Source organism: Leucopleurus acutus (assembly GCF_964270905.1).
Source record: "Leucopleurus acutus genome assembly, chromosome: Y".
Lineage (NCBI taxonomy): Eukaryota > Metazoa > Chordata > Mammalia > Artiodactyla > Delphinidae > Leucopleurus > Leucopleurus acutus.
Window position 1 is genome coordinate 10,164,376 of NC_139164.1, and position 21,009 is coordinate 10,185,384.

The 21,009-nt window shown below is 38.6% G+C and overlaps 1 protein-coding gene across 2 annotated transcripts in view; it reads left to right on the forward strand.

Annotated features, from left to right (window-relative positions):
* LOC309978866 (immunoglobulin-binding protein 1-like) overlaps positions 1 to 20,470 on the forward strand; it is a gene marked incomplete at its 5' end in the record, with an annotated part of 35,866 nt that extends 15,396 nt beyond the window's left edge. Inside the window, one exon of one of the 2 annotated variants that reach the window (XM_082865514.1) lies at positions 20,230 to 20,470. In XM_082865514.1, the coding sequence (XP_082721640.1) occupies positions 20,230 to 20,366 (137 nt within the window). In that variant the 3' untranslated portion in view covers positions 20,367 to 20,470. The remainder of the gene's footprint in view (positions 1 to 20,229) is intronic. The other variant, XM_082865513.1, reaches the window with a different exon arrangement.
* Between the last annotated feature and the right edge of the window lie 539 nt (positions 20,471 to 21,009).

Genomic DNA, 21,009 nt, shown 5'->3' on the forward strand with positions numbered 1-21,009 from the left:
AGGAATGGAATTGCTGGATGATATGGTAGTTCTATTTGTAGGTTTTTGAGGAACCTCCATACTGTTTTCCATAGTGGCTGCACCAATTTACATTCTTACCAACAGTGTACGAGGGTTCCCTTTTCTTCACATCCTCTCCAGCATTTGTTATTTGTAGACTTTTTGATGATAGCCATTCTGACAGGTGTGAGGTAATACTTAATTGTGGTTTTGATTTGCATTTTTTCTAATAATTATTGATGTTGCGCATCTTTTCACATGCCTGTTAGCCATCTGTATGTCTTTGGAAAACTGTCTCTTCAGGTCTTCTGCCCATTTATTGGGTTGTTTGTTTTTTTGATGATGAATTGTATGAACTGTTCATAATATTTGGGGTAGTAATCCCTTATGGGTCACATCAGTTGTAAATATTTGCTCCCAGTGTATAAGTTTAATTATGTCCCATTTGTTTAGTTTTGCTTTTACTTCTTTTGCCTTAGGAGAGAGAGCCAAAAAAATATTGCTACGATTATGTCAGAGTGTTCTGCCTATATTCTCTTCTAGGAGTTTTATGGTTTTAGGTCTTATATTTAGGTCTCCTAATCCATTTTGAGTTCATTTTTGTATATGGTGTGAGGGAATGTTCTAATCTCATTGTTTTACATGTAGCTGTCCAATTTTCCCAGCACCATTTATCAAAGAGACTGTCTTTTCTTCATTATATATTCTTGCCTCTTTTTTCATAGATTAATTGACCATAGCCTATTTCTGGGCTCTCTGTTCTGTTCCATTAGTCTGTGTGTCTGTTTTCGAGCCAGTACCATGCTGTTTTGATTACTGTAGCTTTGTAGTATAGTCTGAAGTCTGGGAGCATTATACCTCTGGCTTTGCTCTTTTTCCTCAAGATTGCTTTGGCAATTCAGGATCTTTTGTGGTTCCATATGAATTTTAGGGTTATTTGTTCTAGGCCTGTGAAAAAATATCATGCATCTTTTGATAGGTATTGCATTAAATCTGTAGATTGCTTTGGACAGCATGGCCATTTTAATAACATTAATTCTTCTAATCCAAGAGCACAGGATATCTTTCCATTTCTTTGTATCATCTTTAGTTTCCTTCATAAATGTTTTATAGTTTTAGAGTATAGGTCTTTCACCTTAGTTAAATTTATTCCTAGGTATTGTATTCTTTTTGATGCAGTTTTAAGCAGGATATTTTTTTACTTTCTCTTTCTGATATTTTATTGTTAGTGTATAGAAATGCAACAGATTTCTGTATATTGATCTTGTATCCTGCAACCTTGCTGAATTCATTTATTCTAATAGTTTTTGGGTGGAGACTTTAGGGTTTTCTGGATATAGTACCAAGTCATCTGCAAATAATGATAGTTTTACCTCTTCCCTTCCGATTTGGATGCCTTTTATTTCTTTCTTATCTGATTGCTGTGACTAGGACTTCTAATACTGTGTTGAATAGAAGTGGCGAGAATGGGCATCGTTGTCTTGTTCCAGAATTTAGCAGGAAGGCTTTCAGCTTTTCACCATTAAGTATGACATTGGCTGTGGGTTTGTCCTAATTGGCCTTTATTATGTTGAGATATGTTTCCTCGATACCCACTTTCAGAGTTTTTATTATTAATGGATGTTGAATTTTGTCACATTGGTTTTTCTGCATCTATTGAGACGATCATGTGATTTTTATCCTTCCTTTTGATAATGTGGTGTATCACACTGATTAATTTGCATATATTGAATCACCCTTGTGACCCTAGAATAAATTCAGCTTGATCGTGGTGTATGATCCTTTTTATATATTTTTAGATTTGGTTTGCTAATATTTTGTTGAGGATTTTTGCATTTATATTCATCAAATATACTGGCCTGTAATTTCCTTTTTTTGTAGTGCCACACTGTGTCATGGAGTGAGCAGGGCCAGAACATTCAGCTTGGGCTGGGGTACACATGCAGCAAAGCAGCTGCGGGAGACCCAGCAGCTCTGCTGCCATAAGAAGTCTGGGCTGCTTCTGGGGTGCCTCTTGAGTAAATTCCAGCAATGGTCACCACTGCTGCTGCACCTGGGCTCCACCCCAGGGCCAGGTCACCTCTCCATCTCAAGGTCAAGTCTTTTCCCAGGTCCTGGCCACCCTAGATCCAGTGCCATGCATATGGCATGAAGTGAGCAGGGCTAGAACATTCTTTCAGCTCTGGCTGGAGAGCACAGCATGGCTGTTGCATGAAACCAGTAGCCTAGGGCAGCAGGCTACTGGTTTCCCTACCCTACCTGAGGGCAATCTACCCACGCAGTACTCATGAGTGGAACCCAGGCTTCTCTATGGACTTCTGTGTATCTTTCTTACAACCTTGGTTGTACAGGAGTCTTTCTGCCAATTTCCAGTTAGTTTTCAGTGAGAATTGTTCCACACATTGATATATTTTTGATGTGTTCGTGGGGAGAGGTGAACTCCACCTCTTCTTACACCACCCTCTTGATCTCCTGTCAAGAGATGCATTTAAATATAAAGGTACAGATTGGTGGAACATAGAAAGATTTTCTAAATATACCATGCTAACAGTAAACATAAGAAAGCTGCAGTAGCTATGTAATGTCAGATAAAGGAGACTTCAAGACAAAAGGTGTTACTGGACTTTCAAAAGGACTTTTAGTGCTGATAAAAAGGGCAATTTATCTGGAAGACATACCAATCATAAACATGTTTGTGACTAATAACAACCTTCAAATCACATGAAGAAAAAATTGACAGAATTAAATGGAGAAATAGATGAATCTACAGCCATAGTTAGAGATTTTCATACTTCTCTTTCAGTAACTGAAAGAATTTCTGGACAGAAAATCAGTAAGGACATAAAAGATCTGGAGAAAATTCACAGCCACCTTAACCTGTTTGACATTTATAGAAAAATATATCCAGTAGCTGCAAAATACACCTTTTTTCAAATGCACATTGTATGTTCACTAACTTAGACCATATTCTGGGCCACCAAATAAGTGTCCATAAACTTTCTTTTTTTTAATTAAGTAATTTATTTTTAAAATTAATTAATTAATTTGGCTGCATTGGGTCTTAGTTGTGGCACATGGGATCTTCATCGTGGCACGTGAGATCTTTCGTTGCGGCCTGTGGGCCCTTCATTGCAGTGTGTGGGCTTCTCTCTAGTTGTGGCGCATGGGCACTAGAGCGCACAGGCTCAGGAGTTGTGGCACACAGGCTTAGTTGCCCCATGGCAGGTGGGTTCTTATTTCCCCAACCAGGGATCGAACTCTTGTCCTCTGCACTGGAAGGCGGATTCTTAACCACTGGACCACCAGCGAAGTCCCTCCATAAACTTTGAAAGATTGAAATTGCACTATGCTCTCTGACCACAATCTAATTCAGTTAGCAATCAATGACATATAGGAATTCACTAAATATTTTAAAAGTAAACAAGATACTTATAAATAACCCATCAGTCAAAGAAGAAATCACAAAGAAAATTGAGAAGTATTTTTAACTGAATAATAATAAAATACATTAAAACTTGTGGGATATAACTAAAGCAGTGCTGAGAGGGAAATGTATAACTTTCAGTAGTTATATTAGAAAAAAGAAAGGTAAAATCAGTTACTAAGGTACTAACTTAAGACGTCGGAGAAAACGAGAACAAAATTAGCTTAAAGTATATGGAAGAAAGGAAACAATAAAGATTGAGAACCTTGAGGGGGGTTGGTGGTCGTAGTGTTGCACAAGAGTCAAACATATGTATACCCTCATGACCTGGCAGTTTCACTCCCAGGTATATACCTAAGGGGAATGAGACCATATTTCCTCAAAGGCCTTGTACAAGAATGCTCATAGCAGCATTATTTGTAATACCCCAAACTGAACACTACTTAAATGCCCATACATAGTAGAATGGATAAATACATTTTGGCATATTCACACAGTGAAATACTATTTAGCAATAAGGTTAAATAGACTATAGTTCTTATAAGTAACAAATATAGCTAAATTTTACAAACATAATTTGAGTAAAAAGAAGTCAGGCACAAAAGAGCATAAAGTTCAGACATGGCTGAAACTTGTATATGCCAGTTAAAAGCCAGTATGGTGCTCACCCTTAGTGGGAGATCAAGAATGGAACTGGATCTGAGGGGGACTTCTGAAGAGTTAGTAATGTTTTGTATCTTAATCTGGGTACCGATTACATGGATGTGTTCAGATGTGAAAATTGATTGAGCTATACTGTGTGTATTTTTCTGCATGTATGTTATATTTCAGTAAAAAGACAAAAGAAAAAATTCATGGATAATATTTACAGCAAAACTAAGTGACAGTGTATCCCCATGAAACTCAAAATAAAAACAGTTAAGGGCAAATCATTCATAGCCACAAGATCAACAAGGAATGGACATCTGTGTAGGAGAAAGCACAAGGAGTTGACAGACCATGTGAAAGACCTGACAAATGGGAGAATTCCAAAACAGCAAACAGGTATTCACTAAAAAGCGTGGCATTCTGACAAGTGTGAGGTGGTATCTCATTGCATTTGAGGTGGTTTTGATTTACATTTCCCTTATGATTAGTGATGTTGAGTACCTTTTCATGTGCCTGTTGGCCATCTCTATGTCTTCTTTGGAAAAATGTCTATTCAAGTCTTCTGCCCATTTCTTATTCAGATTGTTTGTACTGAGTTGTATGAGTTCTTTATGTATTTTGGATATTAACCCCTTAACAGACATGTTATTTGCAAATATCTTCTCCCATTCAGTTAAGTTGCCTTTTTGTTTTGCTGATGGTTCCCTTTGCTGTGCAAAAATTTTTTAGCTTCCATTTGTTTATTTTTGGTTTTGTTGCTGTTGCCTGAGGAGACAGATGAAAAAAAATATTGCTAAGACCAATTTCAAAGAGCATACTGCCTGTGTTTTCTTCTAGAAGTTTTATGGTTTCAGGTCTTACATTTAAGTCTTTAATTATTTTGAGTTTATTTTTGTAAATGATGTGAGAAAATGGTCTAGTTGCATTCTTTTACTTGTAGCTATCCAGTTTTCCCAACACCACTAAGCCATTAAAAAGAATGAAATCTTGCAATCTGTGACAGCATGGATGGACCTGGAGGGTATTATGCTAAGTGAATAAGTCAGACAGAGAAAGATAAAACAAATGGGTCCTAAAAAACCCAGAAACAGACTCAAAGATACAGAGAACAAATTAGTGGTTGAGAGAATGGGAGGATGGGTGAAATAGGTGAAGGGGATTAAGAGATACAAATTACCAGTTATAAAATAAATAAGTCACAGGGATATAATGCAGAGCACAGGGAATATAATCAATAATATTATAATAACTTTGTATGGCACATAATTGACACAAATATAGAATCACTATGTTGTACATCTGAAACAAATATTATATTGTAAGTCAACTATACTTCAGTTAAACATTTTTAATGAAAAAAATAAAAGTGTGGCAGTTCAGTATAAGAACATTAGTTGAAATGGGAGGGGTTTTGCCCTCCAGTAAAAACTGAATGAATACGAGGAACCTGTGGTCAGAAGGTCTGAAAGGGATGGAGCAGGCTAACCCTTAATGAACTCTTGAAAATGAGCCACCAGATCTCCTGACTCATACACCGTCCCACACTGAGGAGAAATTGCTGATAATAAAATTCAGATTGAGCAGAACAGGGACAATAAAGAATAAGGAAAGAAAAGGTCTAGATAAGAATGGGAGACAGGACCAGAACCAAGAACTCTAATCAAGCAAGTCATCGTATTCCTTTAACATATATAAAAACAGCAGAAAGAGAGCCTCTGTGAAGTTAGAAAGCCACCCTGAACCATACTTTCTAAAAGCTCAGGAAAGCTTAGCACACATAAGAATGAGCAACAGATTGTGATGATGGTTCCACAGTTCTGAATATACTAAAAACTACTGAATTGTACATTTTAAATGTGTGAATTTTATGGTATGTGAAAAATATCTCAATAAAGCTGTGAGAAAAATGAATGGAAAATTAATCAAGGTCAGATCCCACAGAAAATTATCATAAGGAGAAAAAGAAGAGAATCAAAAGCATTCCATGTTGCTTATCTTTTTTATGTATAGTAGTTTGTTAATCCCATACTCCTAATTTGTCCCTCCCTCCCTCCCTCCCTCCCTCCCTCTCTCCCTCTCTCTCTACTTTGATAATGATAAATTTGTTTTCTATGTCTGTGGGTCAGTTTCTGTTTTGTATATAGATTCATTTGTATTATTTTTTAGATTCCACATGTAAGTGATATAAAGGATATAAACTGAAAAAACAAATATATATAACTGAATCACTTTACTGTACACCTGAAACTAACACAGTATTGTAAATCAACTATACTTCAACTAAAAAAAAAGAGAAAAAGGCGGGGGGGAAACATTCCAGAAAGACACACTCAAAAAACAACAAATTTAAAATATACTGTTTAAAAATAAATTGGAAGACATTAACAAAATTAAATAAGACATGGAAGAACAATACAAAGCAGGATTAGAAAAACTCTGAAATGTAGTGACAACTTGGGGGAAGTAAGTAGAAAGAATCACTTGAGAAATGAAGGCTGAGGGACTTCCCTAGTGGTCAGTGGTTAAGAATCTGCCTTCCAATGCAGAGGATGAGAGTTCAGTCCCTGGTCAGGGAACTAAGATCCCATATGCCATGGGTCAACTAAGCCCATGCACTCTAGAGCCCATGAGCCACAACTAGAGAGCCCGTGTGCCGCAACAGAGAGTCTGCATGCCACAACTAAAATCCAATGCAGCCAAGTAAATTAAAATAGAAAAGAAAAGAGAAAGGAAGGCTGGGACTTCCCTGGTGGTCCGGTGGTTAAGACTCCATGCTTCCATTGCAGGGAGCGCAGTTTCGATCCCTGGTTAGGGAATTAAGAGCCCACATGCCATGTGGTATGGCCAAAAAATAAAAATAAAAAAAAATAGAGATGAAGCCTAAGGCAGAACACTCTTTGACATAAATCGTAGCAATATTTTTATGGATCTGTCTCCTCAGACAGAGGAAACAAAAGCAAAAATAAACAAATGGGACCTAATTAAACTTAAAACTTTTGCACAGCAAAGGAAACCAACAACAAAATGAAAAGACAACCTACAGAATGGGAGAAAATGTTTTGCAAATTATACGCCCAATAAGGGGTTAATATCCAAAGTATATAGATAGCTCATATAACTCAATATAAAAAAAACTTAAAAATGGGCAGACGACCTGAGTAGACATCTTTCCAAAGAAGATATACAGATGGCCAACAGGAACATGAAAATATGCTACTCATCAACATTGCTAATGATCAGAGAAATGCAAATCAAAACCATAATGAGATATCACCTCACACATGTCAGAATGGCTATCATCAAGAAGTCTACAAATAACAAATGTTGGCAAGGATGTATAGAAATGGGAACCCTACTACGCTGTTGGTGGGAATATAAATTGGTGTAGCTACTATGGAAGGCAGTGTGGCAGTTTGTCAAAAAATTAAAATAGAACTACCATATGATCCAGCAATTCTACCCCTGGGTTTTTATCCAAAGATAATGGAAACACTAACTAAAAAAGATGCTGCACCCCAATGTTCATAGCAGCATTGCTTACATTAGCCAGTGTATGGAAGCAACCAAAGGTGTCCATCAGTAGATGAATAGATATGGAAGATGTGGTGTGTGTATATATATATATATATATATATACACACACACACACACACACACACACACACAGTGGAGTATTAACCCTAAAAAGAGTGAAACTCTGCCATTTTCAACAACATGGATGGCCCCTAGAGGGTATTAATGCTTAGTGAAATAAGTCAGAGAAAGACAAATACTGTATGATATCACTTATATGTGGAATCTAAAAAATAATCTAATAAAAAATATAACAAAACAGAACCAGACTCACAGATATAGAGGACAACCTAGTGGACACCAGTGAGGAGAGAAAAGGGAGGGAAGGGCAAGATGGTAGGGGATTAAGAGGTACCAGCTACTATGTATAAAATGAATAAGCTACAAAGATACATTGTACAGCACAGGGAATATAGCCAATTTTTTTTAACATCTTTATTGGAGTATAATTGCTTTACAATGGAGTATTAGTTTCTGCTTTATAACAAAGTGAATCAGCTATACATATATCCCCATATCTCTTCCCTCTTGCATATCCCTCCCTCCCACCCTCCCTATCCCACCCCTCTAGGTGGTCACAAAGCAACGAGCTGATCTCCCTGTGCTATGCAGCTGCTTCCCACTAGCTACTGGTTTTACATTTGGTAGTGTATATATGTCCATGCCACTCTCACTTTGTCCCAGCTTACCCTTCCCCCTCCCCATGTCCTCAAGTTCATTCTATCGTAGGTCTGTGTCTTTATTGCCATCCTGCCCCTAGGTTCATCATGACCTTTTTTTTTTCTTTTAGATTCCATATATATGTGTTAGCATACGGTATTTGTTTTTCTCTTTCTGACTTACTTCACTCTGTATGACAGACTCTATGTCCATCCACCTCACTACAAATAACTCAATTCCCTTTCTTTTTATGGCTGAGTAATATTCCATTGTATATATGTACCACATCTTCTTTATCTATTTGCCTATCAATGGGCATTTAGGTTGCTTCCATAACCTGGCTGTTGTAAATAGAGCTGCAATGAACACTGTGGAACGTGACTCTTTGAATTATGGTTTTCTCACGGTATATGCCCAGTAGTGGGATTGCTGGGTCGTATGGTAGTTCTATTTTTAATTTTTTAAGGAACCTCCATACCGTTCTCCATAGTGGCTGTATCAATTTACATTCCCACCAATAGTGCAAGAGGGTTCCCTTTTCCCCACACCCTCTCCAGCATTTGTTGTTTGTAGATTTTCTGATGATGCCCACTGTAACTGGTGGGAGGTGATACCTCACTGTAGTTTTGATTTGCATTTCTCTAATGATTAGTGATGTTGAGCAGCTTTTCATGTGATTCTTGGCCATCTGTATGTCTTCTTTGGAGAAATGTCTATTTAAGTCTTCTCATTTTTGGATTGGGTTGTTTTTTTTTTAATATTGAGTTGCATGAGCTGTTTATATATTTTGGAAATTAATCCTTTGTCCATTGATTCGTTTGCAAATATTTTCTTCCATTCTGAGGGTTGTCTTTTCATCTTGTTTGTAGTTTCCTTTGCTGTGCAAAAGCTTTGAAGTTTCATTAGGTTCCATTTGTTTATTCTTGTGTTTATTTCCATTTCTCTAGGAGGTGGGTTAAAAAGGATCTTGCTGTGATTTATGTCATAGAGTATTCTGCCTATGCTTTCCTCTAAGAGTTTTATAGTGTCTGGCCTTACATTTAGGTCTCTAATCCATTCTGAGTTTATTTTTGTGTATGGTGTTTAGGAGTGTTCTAATTTCATTCTTTTATATGTAGCTGTCCAGTTTTCCGAGCACCACTTATTGAAGAGGCTGTCCTTTCTCCATTGTACATTACTGCCACCTTTATCAAAGATAAGGTGACCATATGTGCATGGGTTTATCTCTGGGCTTTCTATCCTGTTCCATTGATCTATCTTTCTGTTTTTTTGCCAGTACCATACCATCTTGATAACTGTAGCTTTGTAGTATAGTCTGAAGTCAGGGAGCCTGATTCCTCCAGTTCCTTCTTTCGTTCTCAAGATTGCTTTGGCTATTCGGGGTCTTTTGTGTTTCCATACAAATTGTGAAATTTTTTGTTCTAGTTCTGTGAAAAATGTCAGTGGTAGTTTGATAGGGATTGCATTGAATCTATAGATTGCTTTGGGTAGTAGAGTCATTTTCACAATGTTGATTCTTCCAATCCAAGAACATGGTATATCTCTCCATCTATTTGTATCATCTTTAATTTCTTTCATCAGTGTCTTATAATTTTCTGCATACAGGTCTTTTGTCTCCTTAGGTAGGTTTATTCCTAGATATTTTATTCTTTTTGTTGCAATGGTAAATGGGAGTGTTTTCTTGATTTCACTTTCAGATTTTTCATCATTAGTATATAGGAATGCCAGAGATTTCTGTGCATTAATTTTGTATCCTGCCACTTTACCAAATTCATTGATTAGCTCTAGTAATTTTCTGGTAGCATCTTTAGGGTTCTCTATGTATAGGATCATGTCATCTGCAAACAGTGACAGCTTTACCTCTTCTTTTCCGATTTGGATTCCTTTTATTTCCTTTTCTTCTCTGATTGCTGTGGCTAAAACTTCCAAAACAATGTTGAATAATAGTGGTGAGAGTGGGCAACCTTGTCTTGTTCCTGATCTTAGTGGAAATGCTTTTAGTTTTTCACCATTGAGGATGATGTTTGCTGTGGGCTTGTCATATATGGCCTTTATTATGTTGAGGAAAGTTCCCTCTATGCCTACTTTCTGGAGGGTTTTTATCATAAATGGGTATTGAATTTTGTCAAAAGCTTTCTCTGCATCTATTGAGATGATCATATGGTTTTTCTCCTTCAATTTGTTAATATGGTTTATCACATTGATAGATTTGCGTATATTGATGAATCCTTGCATTACTGGAATAAACCCCACTTGATCATGGTGTATGATCCTTTTAATGTGCTGTTGGATTCTGTTTGCTAGTATTTTGTTGAGGATTTTTGCATCTATGTTCATCAGTGATATTGGCCTGTAGTTTTCTTTCTTTGTGACATCCTTGTCTGGTTTTGGTATCAAGGTGATGGTGGCCTCGTAGAAGGAGTTTGGGAGTGTTCCTCCCTCTGCTATATTTTGGAAGAGTTTGAGAAGGATAGGTGTTAGCTCTTCTCTAAATGTTTGATAGAATTCGCCTGTAAAGCCATCTGGTCCTGGGCTTTTCTTTGTTGGAAGGTTTTTAATCACAGTTTCAATTTCAGTGCTTGTGATTGGTCTGTTCATATTTTCTATTTCTTCCTGATTCAGTCTTGGCAGGTTGTGCATTTCTAAGAATTTGTCCATTTCTTCCAGATTGTCCATTTTATTGGCATAGAGTTGCTTGTAGTAATCTCTCATGATCTCTTTTATCTCTGCAGTGTCAGTTGTTACCTCTCCTTTTTCATTTCTAATTCTATTGATTTGAGTCTTCTCCCTTTTTTTCTTGATGAGTCTGGCTAGTGGTTTATCTATTTTCTTTATCTTCTCAAAGAACCAGCTTTTAGTTTTATTGCTCTTTTCTATTGTTTCCTTCATTTCTTTTTTCATTTATTTCTGATCTGATCTTTATGATTTCTTTCCTTCTGCTAGCTTTGGGGGTTTTTTTGTTCTTCTTTCTCTGATTGCTTTAGGTGTAAGTTTAGATTGTTTATTTGAGATGTTTCTTGTTTCTTAAGGTAGGACTGTACTGCTAGAAACTTCCCTCTTAGAACTGATTTTGCTTCATCCCATAGGTTTTGGGTCATCGTGTTTTCATTGTCATTTGTCTTTAGGTATTTTTTGATTTCCTCTTTGATTTCTTCAGTGATCTCTTGGTTATTAAGTAGTGTATAATTTAGCCTCCACATGTTTGTATTTTTTACAGTTTTTTTTCCTGTAATTGATACCTAGTTTCATAGTGTTGTGGTCGGAAACCATACTTGTTTTTATTTTTCGTTTTTTTGTTTGTTTGTTTGTTTGCGGTACGCAGGCCTCTCACTGTTGTGGCCTCTCCTGTTGCAGAGCACAGACTCTGGACATGCAGGCTCAGCGGCCATGGCTCACATACCCAGCTGCTCCGCGGCATGTGGGATCCTCCCGGACTGGGACACGAACCCTTGTCCCCCGCATCAGCAGGTGAACTCTCAACCACTGCGCCACCAGGGAAGCCCTGGAAACCATACTTGATATGATTTCAATTTTCTTAAATTTACCATGGCTTAATTTGTGACCCAAGATCTGATTTCTCCTGGAGAATGTTCCTTGAGCACTTGAGAAGAAAGTGTATTCTGTTGTTGTTGGACGGAATGTCCAATAAATATCAATTAAGTCCATCTTGTTTAATGTATCATTTAAACCTTGTGTTTTCCTTATTTATTTTCATTTTGGATGATCTGTCCATTGGTGAAAGTGGGGTGTTAAAGTCCCCTACTATGATTGTGTTACTGTCTATTTCCCCTTTATGGCTGTTAGTATTTGCCTTATGTATTGAAGTGCTCCTATGTTGGGTGCATAAATATTTACAGTTGTTATATCTTCTTCTTGGATTGATCCCTTGATCGTTATGTAGTCTCGTTCTTTGTCTCTTGTTATAGTGTTTGTTTTAAAGTCTATTTTGTCTGATATGATCATTGCTATGCCAACTATCTTTTGATTTTCATTTGGATGGAATATCGCTTTCCATCCCCTCGCTTTCAGTCTGTATGTGTCCCTAGGTCTGAAAGGGGTCTCTTGTAGACAGCATATATATGGGTCTTGTTTTTTTATCCATTCTGCCAGTCTATGTCTTTTGGTTGCAAAATATAATCCATTTACATTTAAGGTAATTATTGATATGTATTTTCCTATTACCATTTTCTTAATTGTTTTGCGTTTGTTATTGCAGGTCTTTTCCTTCTCTTGTGTTTCCTGCCTAATGAAGTTCCTTTAGCATTTGTTGTAAAGCTGGTTTGGTGGTGCTGAATTCTCTTAGCTTTTGCTTGTCTGTAAAAGTTTTAATTCCTTTGTCGAATCTGAATGAGATCCTTACTGGGTAGAGTAATCTTGGGTGTAGGTTTCTCCCTTTCATCACTTTAAATATGTCCTGCCAGTCCCTTCTGGCTTGCAGAGTTTCTGCTGAAAGATCACCTGTAACCTTATGGGGATTCCCTTGTATGTTATTTGTTGTTTTTCCCTTGCTGCTTTTAATATGTTTTCTTTGTATTTAATTTTTGATAGTTTGATTAATATGTGTCTTGGTGGGTTTCTCCTTGGATTTATCCTGTATGGGACTCTCTGCTTCCTGGACTTGATTTACTATTTCTTTTCCCATATTAGAGAAGTTTTCAACTACAATGTCTTCAAATATTTTCTCAGTCCCTTTCTTTTTCTCTTCTTCTGGGATCCTTATCATTCTGTTGTTGGTGTGTTAAATGTTGTCCCAGAGGTCTCTGAGACGGTCCTCAGTTCTTTTCATTCTGTTTTCTTTATTCTGCTCTGTGGTAGTTATTTCCACTATTTTATGTTCCAGGTCACACTTATCCGTTCTTCTGCCTCAGTTATTCTGCTATTGATTCCTTCTAGAGAATATTTAATTTCCTTTATTGTGTTGTTCCTCACTGTTTGTTTGCTCTTTAGTACTTCTAGGTCCTTGTTAAACGTTTCTTGTATTTTCTCCACTCTATTTCCAAGATTTAGGATCATCTTTACTATCATTACTCTTAATTCTTTTTCAGGTAGACTGCCTATTTCCTCTTCATTTGTTTGGTCTTGTGGGTTTTTACTTTGCTCCTTCATCTGCTGTGTGTTTCTCTGTCTTCTCATTTTGCTTAACTTACTGTGTTTGGTGTCTCCTTTTCACAGGCTGCAGGTTCTTAGTTCCCGTTGTTTTTGGTGTTTGCTCCCAGTGGGTAAGGTTGGTTCAGTGGGTTATGTAGGCTTCCTGGTGGAGGGGACTAGTGCCTGTGTTCTGGTTGATGAGGCTGGATCTTGTATTTTCTGGTGGGCAGGACCTTGTCCGGTGGTGTGTTTTGGGGTGCCTGTGACATTATTTTGATTTTAGGCAGCCTTTCTGCTAATGGGTGGGGTTATGTTCCTGTCTTGCTAGTTGTTTGATATGGGGTGTCCAACACTGTAGCTTTCTGGTCGTTGAGTGAAGCTGGGTGTTGGTGTTGAGATGGAGATCTCTGGGAGATTTTCGCCATTTGATATTACATGGAGCTGGGAGGTCTCTGTTGGACCAGTGTCCTGAACTTGGCTCTCCCACTTCAGAGGCACAGCACTGACTCCTGGCTGGAGCACCAAAAGCCTTTCATCCACACGGCTCAGAATAAAAGGGAGAAAAAGTAGAAAGAAAGAAAAAATAAAATAAAATAAAGTTATTAAAATAAAAAATAATTATCAAAAGTTTTTATTATCTTAAGAAGTAGTTAAAAAGAAAGAAAAAAGAGGGCTACCAAACAAAACAAATCCACCAATCATATCAAGTGCTAAAAGCTATACTAAAAAAAAAAAAAAACCCAAAAAACGGACAGACAAAACCCTAGGACAAATGGTAACAGCAAATCTTTACAGACAAAATCACACACAGAAGCATACACAGTCACAAAAAGAGCAAAATGAAAAAAAAATATAATTGCTCCCAAAGTCCACCTCCTCAATTTGGGATGATTCGTTGTCTATTCAGGTATTCCACAGATGCAGGTGCATCAAGTTGATGGTGGAGATTTAATCCGCTGCTCCTGAGGCTGCTGGGAGAGATTTCCCTTTCTCTTCTTTGTTCACGCAGCTGCCGGGGTTCCGCTTTGGATTTGGACCAGCCTCCGCGCGTAGGTCGCCCTCTGGCGCCTGTTCTTCGCTCAGGCAGGACGGGGTTAAAGGAGCAGCTGATTCGGGGGCTCTGGCTCACTCAGGCCAGTGGGGAGAGGGAGGGGTATGGATGCGGGGCGAGCTTGCGGCGGCAGAGGCCAGCGTGACGTAGCACCAGTCTGAGGCGCGCCGTGTATCCTCCCGGGGAAGTTGTCCCTGGATCCCGGGACTCCGGCAGTGGCGGGCTGCACAGGCTCCCGGGAGGGGCGGTGTGGATAGTGACCTGTGCTTGCACACAGGCTTCTTGGTGGCTTTACGTAACAGCAGCCTTAGCGTCTCATGCCTGTCTCTGGGGTCGGCTTGCGCCCGTCTTTGTAGCTCCTTTAAGCTGCGCTCTTAATCCCCTCTCCTCACACACCACAAAACAAAGAGGCAAGAAAAAGTCTCTTGCCTCTTTGGCAGTTCTAGACTTTTTGCCAGACTCCCTCCGGCAGGCTGTGGCGCACCAGCTCCCTTCAGGCTGTGTTCACGCAGCTAACTCCAGGCCTTTTCCTGGGGTTCTGACTTCCGAAACCCGAGCCTCAGCTCCCAGCCCTGCCCGCCCTGGCGGGTGAGCAGACAAGCCTCTTGGACTGGTGAGTGCTGGTCAGCACCGATCGTCTGTACCTGAATCTCTCCGCTTTGTCCTCTGCACCCCTGTTGCTGCGCTCTCCTCCGTGGCTCCAAAGTTTCCCCCACCTCCACCCCTGTCTCTGCCAGTGGAGGGTCTTCCTAGTGTGTGGAAACCTTTCCTCCTCCACAGCTCCCTCCCACTGGCGGGTCCCATCCCTATTCTTTTGTCTCTGTTTTTTCTTTTGCCCTACCCAGGTACGTGGGGAGTTTCTTGCCTTTTGAGAGGTCTGAGGTCTTCTGCCAGCGTTCAGTAGGTGTTCTGTAGGAGTTGTTCCACGTGTAAATGTATTTCTGTTGTGTTTGTGGGGAGGAAGGCAATCTCCACTTCTTACTCTTCCACCGTCTTCCGAATATTTTATAATAACTCTAAATGGAATATAATATATAAAATATTAAATCAACATGTTGTACACCTGAAACTAATATTGTAAATCAATTAGACTTCAATTTGAATGAAAGAAAAGAAATGAAGGCTAAACTAGAAGAAAACAAGAATGAGTCAATATAACAGAAAATGCCTTTCTAAAGTAGAAAGGAAAATGTTTTAAATCAAAAAGAGGCAAAGATGAACAGATTTCTAGAAAAAGTGACAAATATGAAAGATAGCAAAGAAGACCTGACATATAGATAATAAGATTATCTGAAGAAGAATACCAAAGCAAGGAAAAAGAAAAAAATGCTTAAAACTAATATTGGATGGTTGTAGAGATTGTCATACAGAGTGAAGTAAGTCAGAAAGAGAAAAACACCATATGGTAATGCACATGTATGTAATCTGAAAAAACGGTACTGATGAACCTAGTGGCAGGGCAGGAATAAAGACGCAGATGTAGAGAATAGACTTGTGGACACGGGGAGAAGGAAGGGTAAGCTGGGACAAAGTGAGAGAGTGGTAGTGTATATATGGACATATATACACTACCAAATGTAAAACAGATAGCTAGTGGGAAGCAGCCGCATAGCACAGGGAGATCAGCTCAGTGCTTTGTGACCACCTAGAGGGGTGGGATAGGGAGGGTGGGAGGGAGATGCAAGAGGGAGGGGATATGGGGATATATGTTTACATGTAGCTGATTCACTTTGTTGTACATCAGAAACTAACACAACATTGTAAAGCAGTTATACTCCAATAAAGATATATTTTTTAAAAAAAAACTAATATTGAGGAAACTTTAGGCTTGCTTTTAAAAAGCACACCGTGTACCTAAGAATTTTGCTCCAGAATGACCAACAGCAAGACACATTCTAATAAAATTACTAGACTTTCTTTTTTTAAAAAAAGAAATGCCTTGGATACTTCAGGAAAAACAGCAGGTGGATGGTAAAGGAAGGAAAATTAGATCATCTTCAAACTTTTTGACACCGACACTTTATGCCAGAACAAATGGAGTAACATTTAAGATACTCAAGGGGAAAAAAATGTGAGCCAAGAACATTGTATCTGGTAAAACTGACTTTTAGGTATAAAGGGTACAGGTATTTATCAACATACAGGAACTCAGGAAATATTGGTCCCATGATCCCTTTCTGAGAAAGTTGCTAGAGAATGAGCTTAAGACAACCAAAGTGATGAGAGAGACATTGATATAAGTACTATCAGTCAGCATGAAATATATAGTTACTTGTAGAACTAAGACTAAATGAGATTTGAAAGAGAGAAAGTATTAATGCCTGTATGCCCAGTGCTCTGGTAATATAGATATAATGCAACTTTTAATGGGGAAAGAATTTGCAAAAAAAGAACTGTTCTCAGCAATTATATTGGTATCAGTATTAGTGTTATTCCAGGACTGTGTAATGTGAGATAATATTAACTGAGTAATTATGAGATACTCTAATTCCATCATCCTCTGTCTTTGAGAGCCAAGACTATTAGTGTGGAAGAATACAGATGTAATTCAAAAGAATTTGAGTTAGAAACAAAACACCCCTTTAGTCCTGAATATGAACTCATGAGAAATTTTATTGAAAAGTACACACACACACACACACACACACACACACACACACACACACACACACACACACACTTTTGCTTTATCCACTGAAAAGGCTTAGAAACAATGACCAGCCCAGAAGCAATGAGCTCACCTAGTAACCCAGGTTCTGTTCTTGAAATACCATTCCCATTAAAAGAAATCAGGATTTCTTAGACAAATAGCTAATTCCAAGTTTGCAGCAGGAAATAAATAACATGAGCTTGGAACATCTTTTCATAAAGGTAGGAAAGAAGCTTTCAAAGACTACTATGGTCATATCAAAAGGACTCAGAAGCCACTGGAGACGTTTGCACTGGCCAAAGACAGTTTGGCTTGAAAAAGGATAATTGCCAGTAGCAATGAGCACATCTAGTGCCCAGATCTTGGTGTCTAATACTATTCTCCAATTAAAGGGCTCCTTAGAGAAGTGGATAATTCTGGGGCTGGACAGGGAATATACAAGATGAATCTGAAATATCTTGTAGTACTAGAAAATAAAGGAGCACTCAAAAAACAACAGCAAACAAACTATTGAGGTATGTTAATGTGACACAGGGCCTTCTGAAAGAACTGTGGCCAAAACTGGAAGAATGTGAGCAGGAAAATAACAGTATTGGATTATAACACAAGGAATAAAATGTGTCCGTGAGTCTATAGTGATAGAAATAAATGATTAAATAAATAGATGGAGGTGAAGAGACCAATCTCCCCTACAGAAAAATTATAAATAATTTGTGTATATATACCTGTCTCAAGGAGGTGCAGCATAACTCCTCACCCCTTAAGTGTAGGCTGTGTTTAGTTACTTGCTTCCAAAGACTATAGTATAGAAGGAGGGGGGAGCAGTTGGGAACCCTACAAACACTACCTGAAGTGATCCCAGTTAACATCAGCAGTGATAAGTCATGTTGGTGGTGTGTAGCCTTGGTTTGATGTGATAAGGAGGAAACTTCACTGTGTTGTTCTCTTCCAAAAATCATAACCCTAGTCTAATTATGAGAAAAATATGAGACAACCCCAGGTTGAGGGACATTCTGCAAAATACCTGATGAGTACCCCTTAAAACTGTCCAGGTAATCAAAAACAAGGAAAGTGAGAAATTCTCACAGCAAAGAGGAGACGAAGGAGACAGAGGACTAATGTAATATGGAATATTTGATGGGATCCTGGAACCAAAAAAAAAGAACATTATGTAAAACCTAAGGAAATCTGAATAAAGTATGAACTTTAGTTGTTAGTTATGTATGTATCAGTATTGGTTTATTAGTTATGACACACAAACCATAGTAATGTAAGATGTTAACAATAAGGGAAATTGGGTATGGATGTATAAGAACTCTGTACTATCTTCTCAGTTTTTCTGTAAATTAAAACTAAAATTAGCTTATTTGAATATTTTTTAGAATTCATTGCAATTCATTGAAACCCATCAAGTGTGTTTAAATCCGTGAGTTCATAACTATAGTTAAAACAGAAATTGTTCAATTTCAGAGGATGATAAGGAACCAATTTAATAACTTGAGAAATGGTAAATTAAAGCAGAAGAATCAAGCATTAATCTTGTTTTCTTTTCCTGGGTGACTAAATAGTAGTAGATGAGGGAAAGCCTCTCTTTATAAAAAGCATTCTACTTAATAAAAAAAGAAATGTTAAAGAGTATCACCATTTTGAAACCCTGGGAAAATTAACGAATCTAGGCATTGAGCGTCAACAGCTGCTAACATCACAACATAGGAGACACAGATACTATGTGCCACCTGCTGAGGGAGGACAGCACCACCTGTATTCATGCGAAGGGATCAACCCTAAGTCATGTCAAGCTCCGTGTCCGGTTGCCAATCTGCAGAAATACAGAAGAACGTGTTTGACTCCATCATGACTATGCGGTCAGCAAAAACCAGAGTTGGGGAAACTACAGGTCAAATGCCCCAGCCTCTTCAATAGAGAACTTGTAAGGAAAGAAAGGGATGGAAGAAGAAACCTGTAGATTAAAAATATATCAAAATATTTGAAAATGGGTAAGACTAACCTCAAAAGCATTTTGCTAAGTGAAAGAAGTCAGACACAAAAGACCACATGTTACTTGATTCCATTTATGTGAAATGTTCAGAATAGCAACTCTATAGAGATAGAAGGTAGATTGGTGATTTCCAGGGAGGGAAGGAATGGGAATTAACTGCCAGTGAGCACAGGGTGTCATTTGGTAGATGCTCATGGAGAAGCTTTGGGGATGGGTACAGAAAATGTATATCTTGACCCAAGTGAAGGCTATAAAGATATAGCCTCCTTATCAAATTTTAAGTTATATATATTTTTGTGTGATTTCCAGTATCTTTTACTTTACAATAAAAGGGTTAAAAGAAAAGCAGAACACAAGACTCCTAAGCTGTAAGGAGAGATCAGATTCCCCACATATTTCATTCTTTATCATGGTGATGAGAGTATTTCTCGTGAGCAAATTCAAGGTAGCTAGGAAATGTTCCTTTACCTCAAAAAGGAAAGAAAAAAATAGTGCAAAAGAGACGTAGTATTTGGTACACTGCATGACAAGTGCGATGTGGACCCCAGACTGTTGCAAACGTGCAAAATAAGACACATTCTTTTCTGGTAGGTTCAGCTGCCCCCTGATTTCCAATTTTATACACACACAGAATTGTAGAACTGTAATAAAGGAAATGGATGAAGGAGGAGAAGTCACCTATAGTCCCACCTCCCTGGCAAGTCACAAATCATAAAATCATAAATATTTTTTACTTTAGTGTTTTTGTCAGGCGAGTGTGATAACCACTATACTATGGAAACACTTCACTGTTTTTGGTTTGCTGAGGTTCTGTTGGTCAGTTGGTGTTTTTGTTTTCTGTTGTGAGGGGTTGGCCTTTTTAGCAAGAATTCGTTCCCAAAATAGAATTCATTTTGAGGGGCAACTTTGTTTTTGCCTTCTCGTGAAAACCACTTAGAGGATCCTGTATTACTATTATTTAACATGTCACCTGTTAAGTAATAGTAAGTACTCTCCGCAGTTCTGCTGGCCCCAGGGTAGGCAGCTAGGTATATATTCCTTGTTCTCTTGTTATGTGGTCGTATTCAGAGTGGAGCTGGGGCCCATGACAGTCGCTCTTTCCCTCACCCTGCTTTCTCATTTTTCTACTTGGGCAGAGTTCAGAACAGCTCAGCAACAAGATCAGGAACAGGAGGAAGAAGATGATGAACAGGCAGTCCACAGAGCTCGGGAGTGGGATGACTGGAACGACACCCATCCTGTGGGCTATGGCAACCGACAGAACATGGGTTAGTCTCCCCACAGCAAGACAGGACTACAGGGGCTTCTGTCTTCCCCACCAAGGAAAGCTGTGCAGTCTTCCCCTCCCTGGGCTCCTGCTTCAGCCATGTACAACGAAGGCAGAGATGCTTAATCTTGCCTTGCATTCATTAAAATGTCAAACAATTAAGTGTGTATTTCTACCCTAGATGATGAGCCAGCAATCTTGTCTTGGAATTACAATCCTCGTCATGATATATTCCATTTTTCTTAAGTGGAAAGCAAAGAGTACTGAGAAATGGTTCTATATAATCAATGGCTGTATGAATTCTCTTTGAAAAAGAAAAGTCCCCTCTATCATGTGAGCCTGTGCAGAAATATGAATATCAGCTGCTTTCTTCCAGGGGGTGAAGGGAGGGGGTCAGCTATGGTTCCCTGGGCTTATGGAGAGATCCTAGTCATCTCCCTTTGATGTGGGCAGTGAGTTACCCAGCATCAGAGCTGCCCAGACTGGCTGGAGCTTGCTTTCTCCTTTCTACCCCAGTGCTGTTAACTAACCCAACACTTGCTTTACAAGGGACAAGCACAAAAGCCGGGACTTGCCCTGCCACACAGCTCTATTTTCAGGAATTACAGCTGTCAATGAACAGAACATAACAATCCTATCTACCCAATCT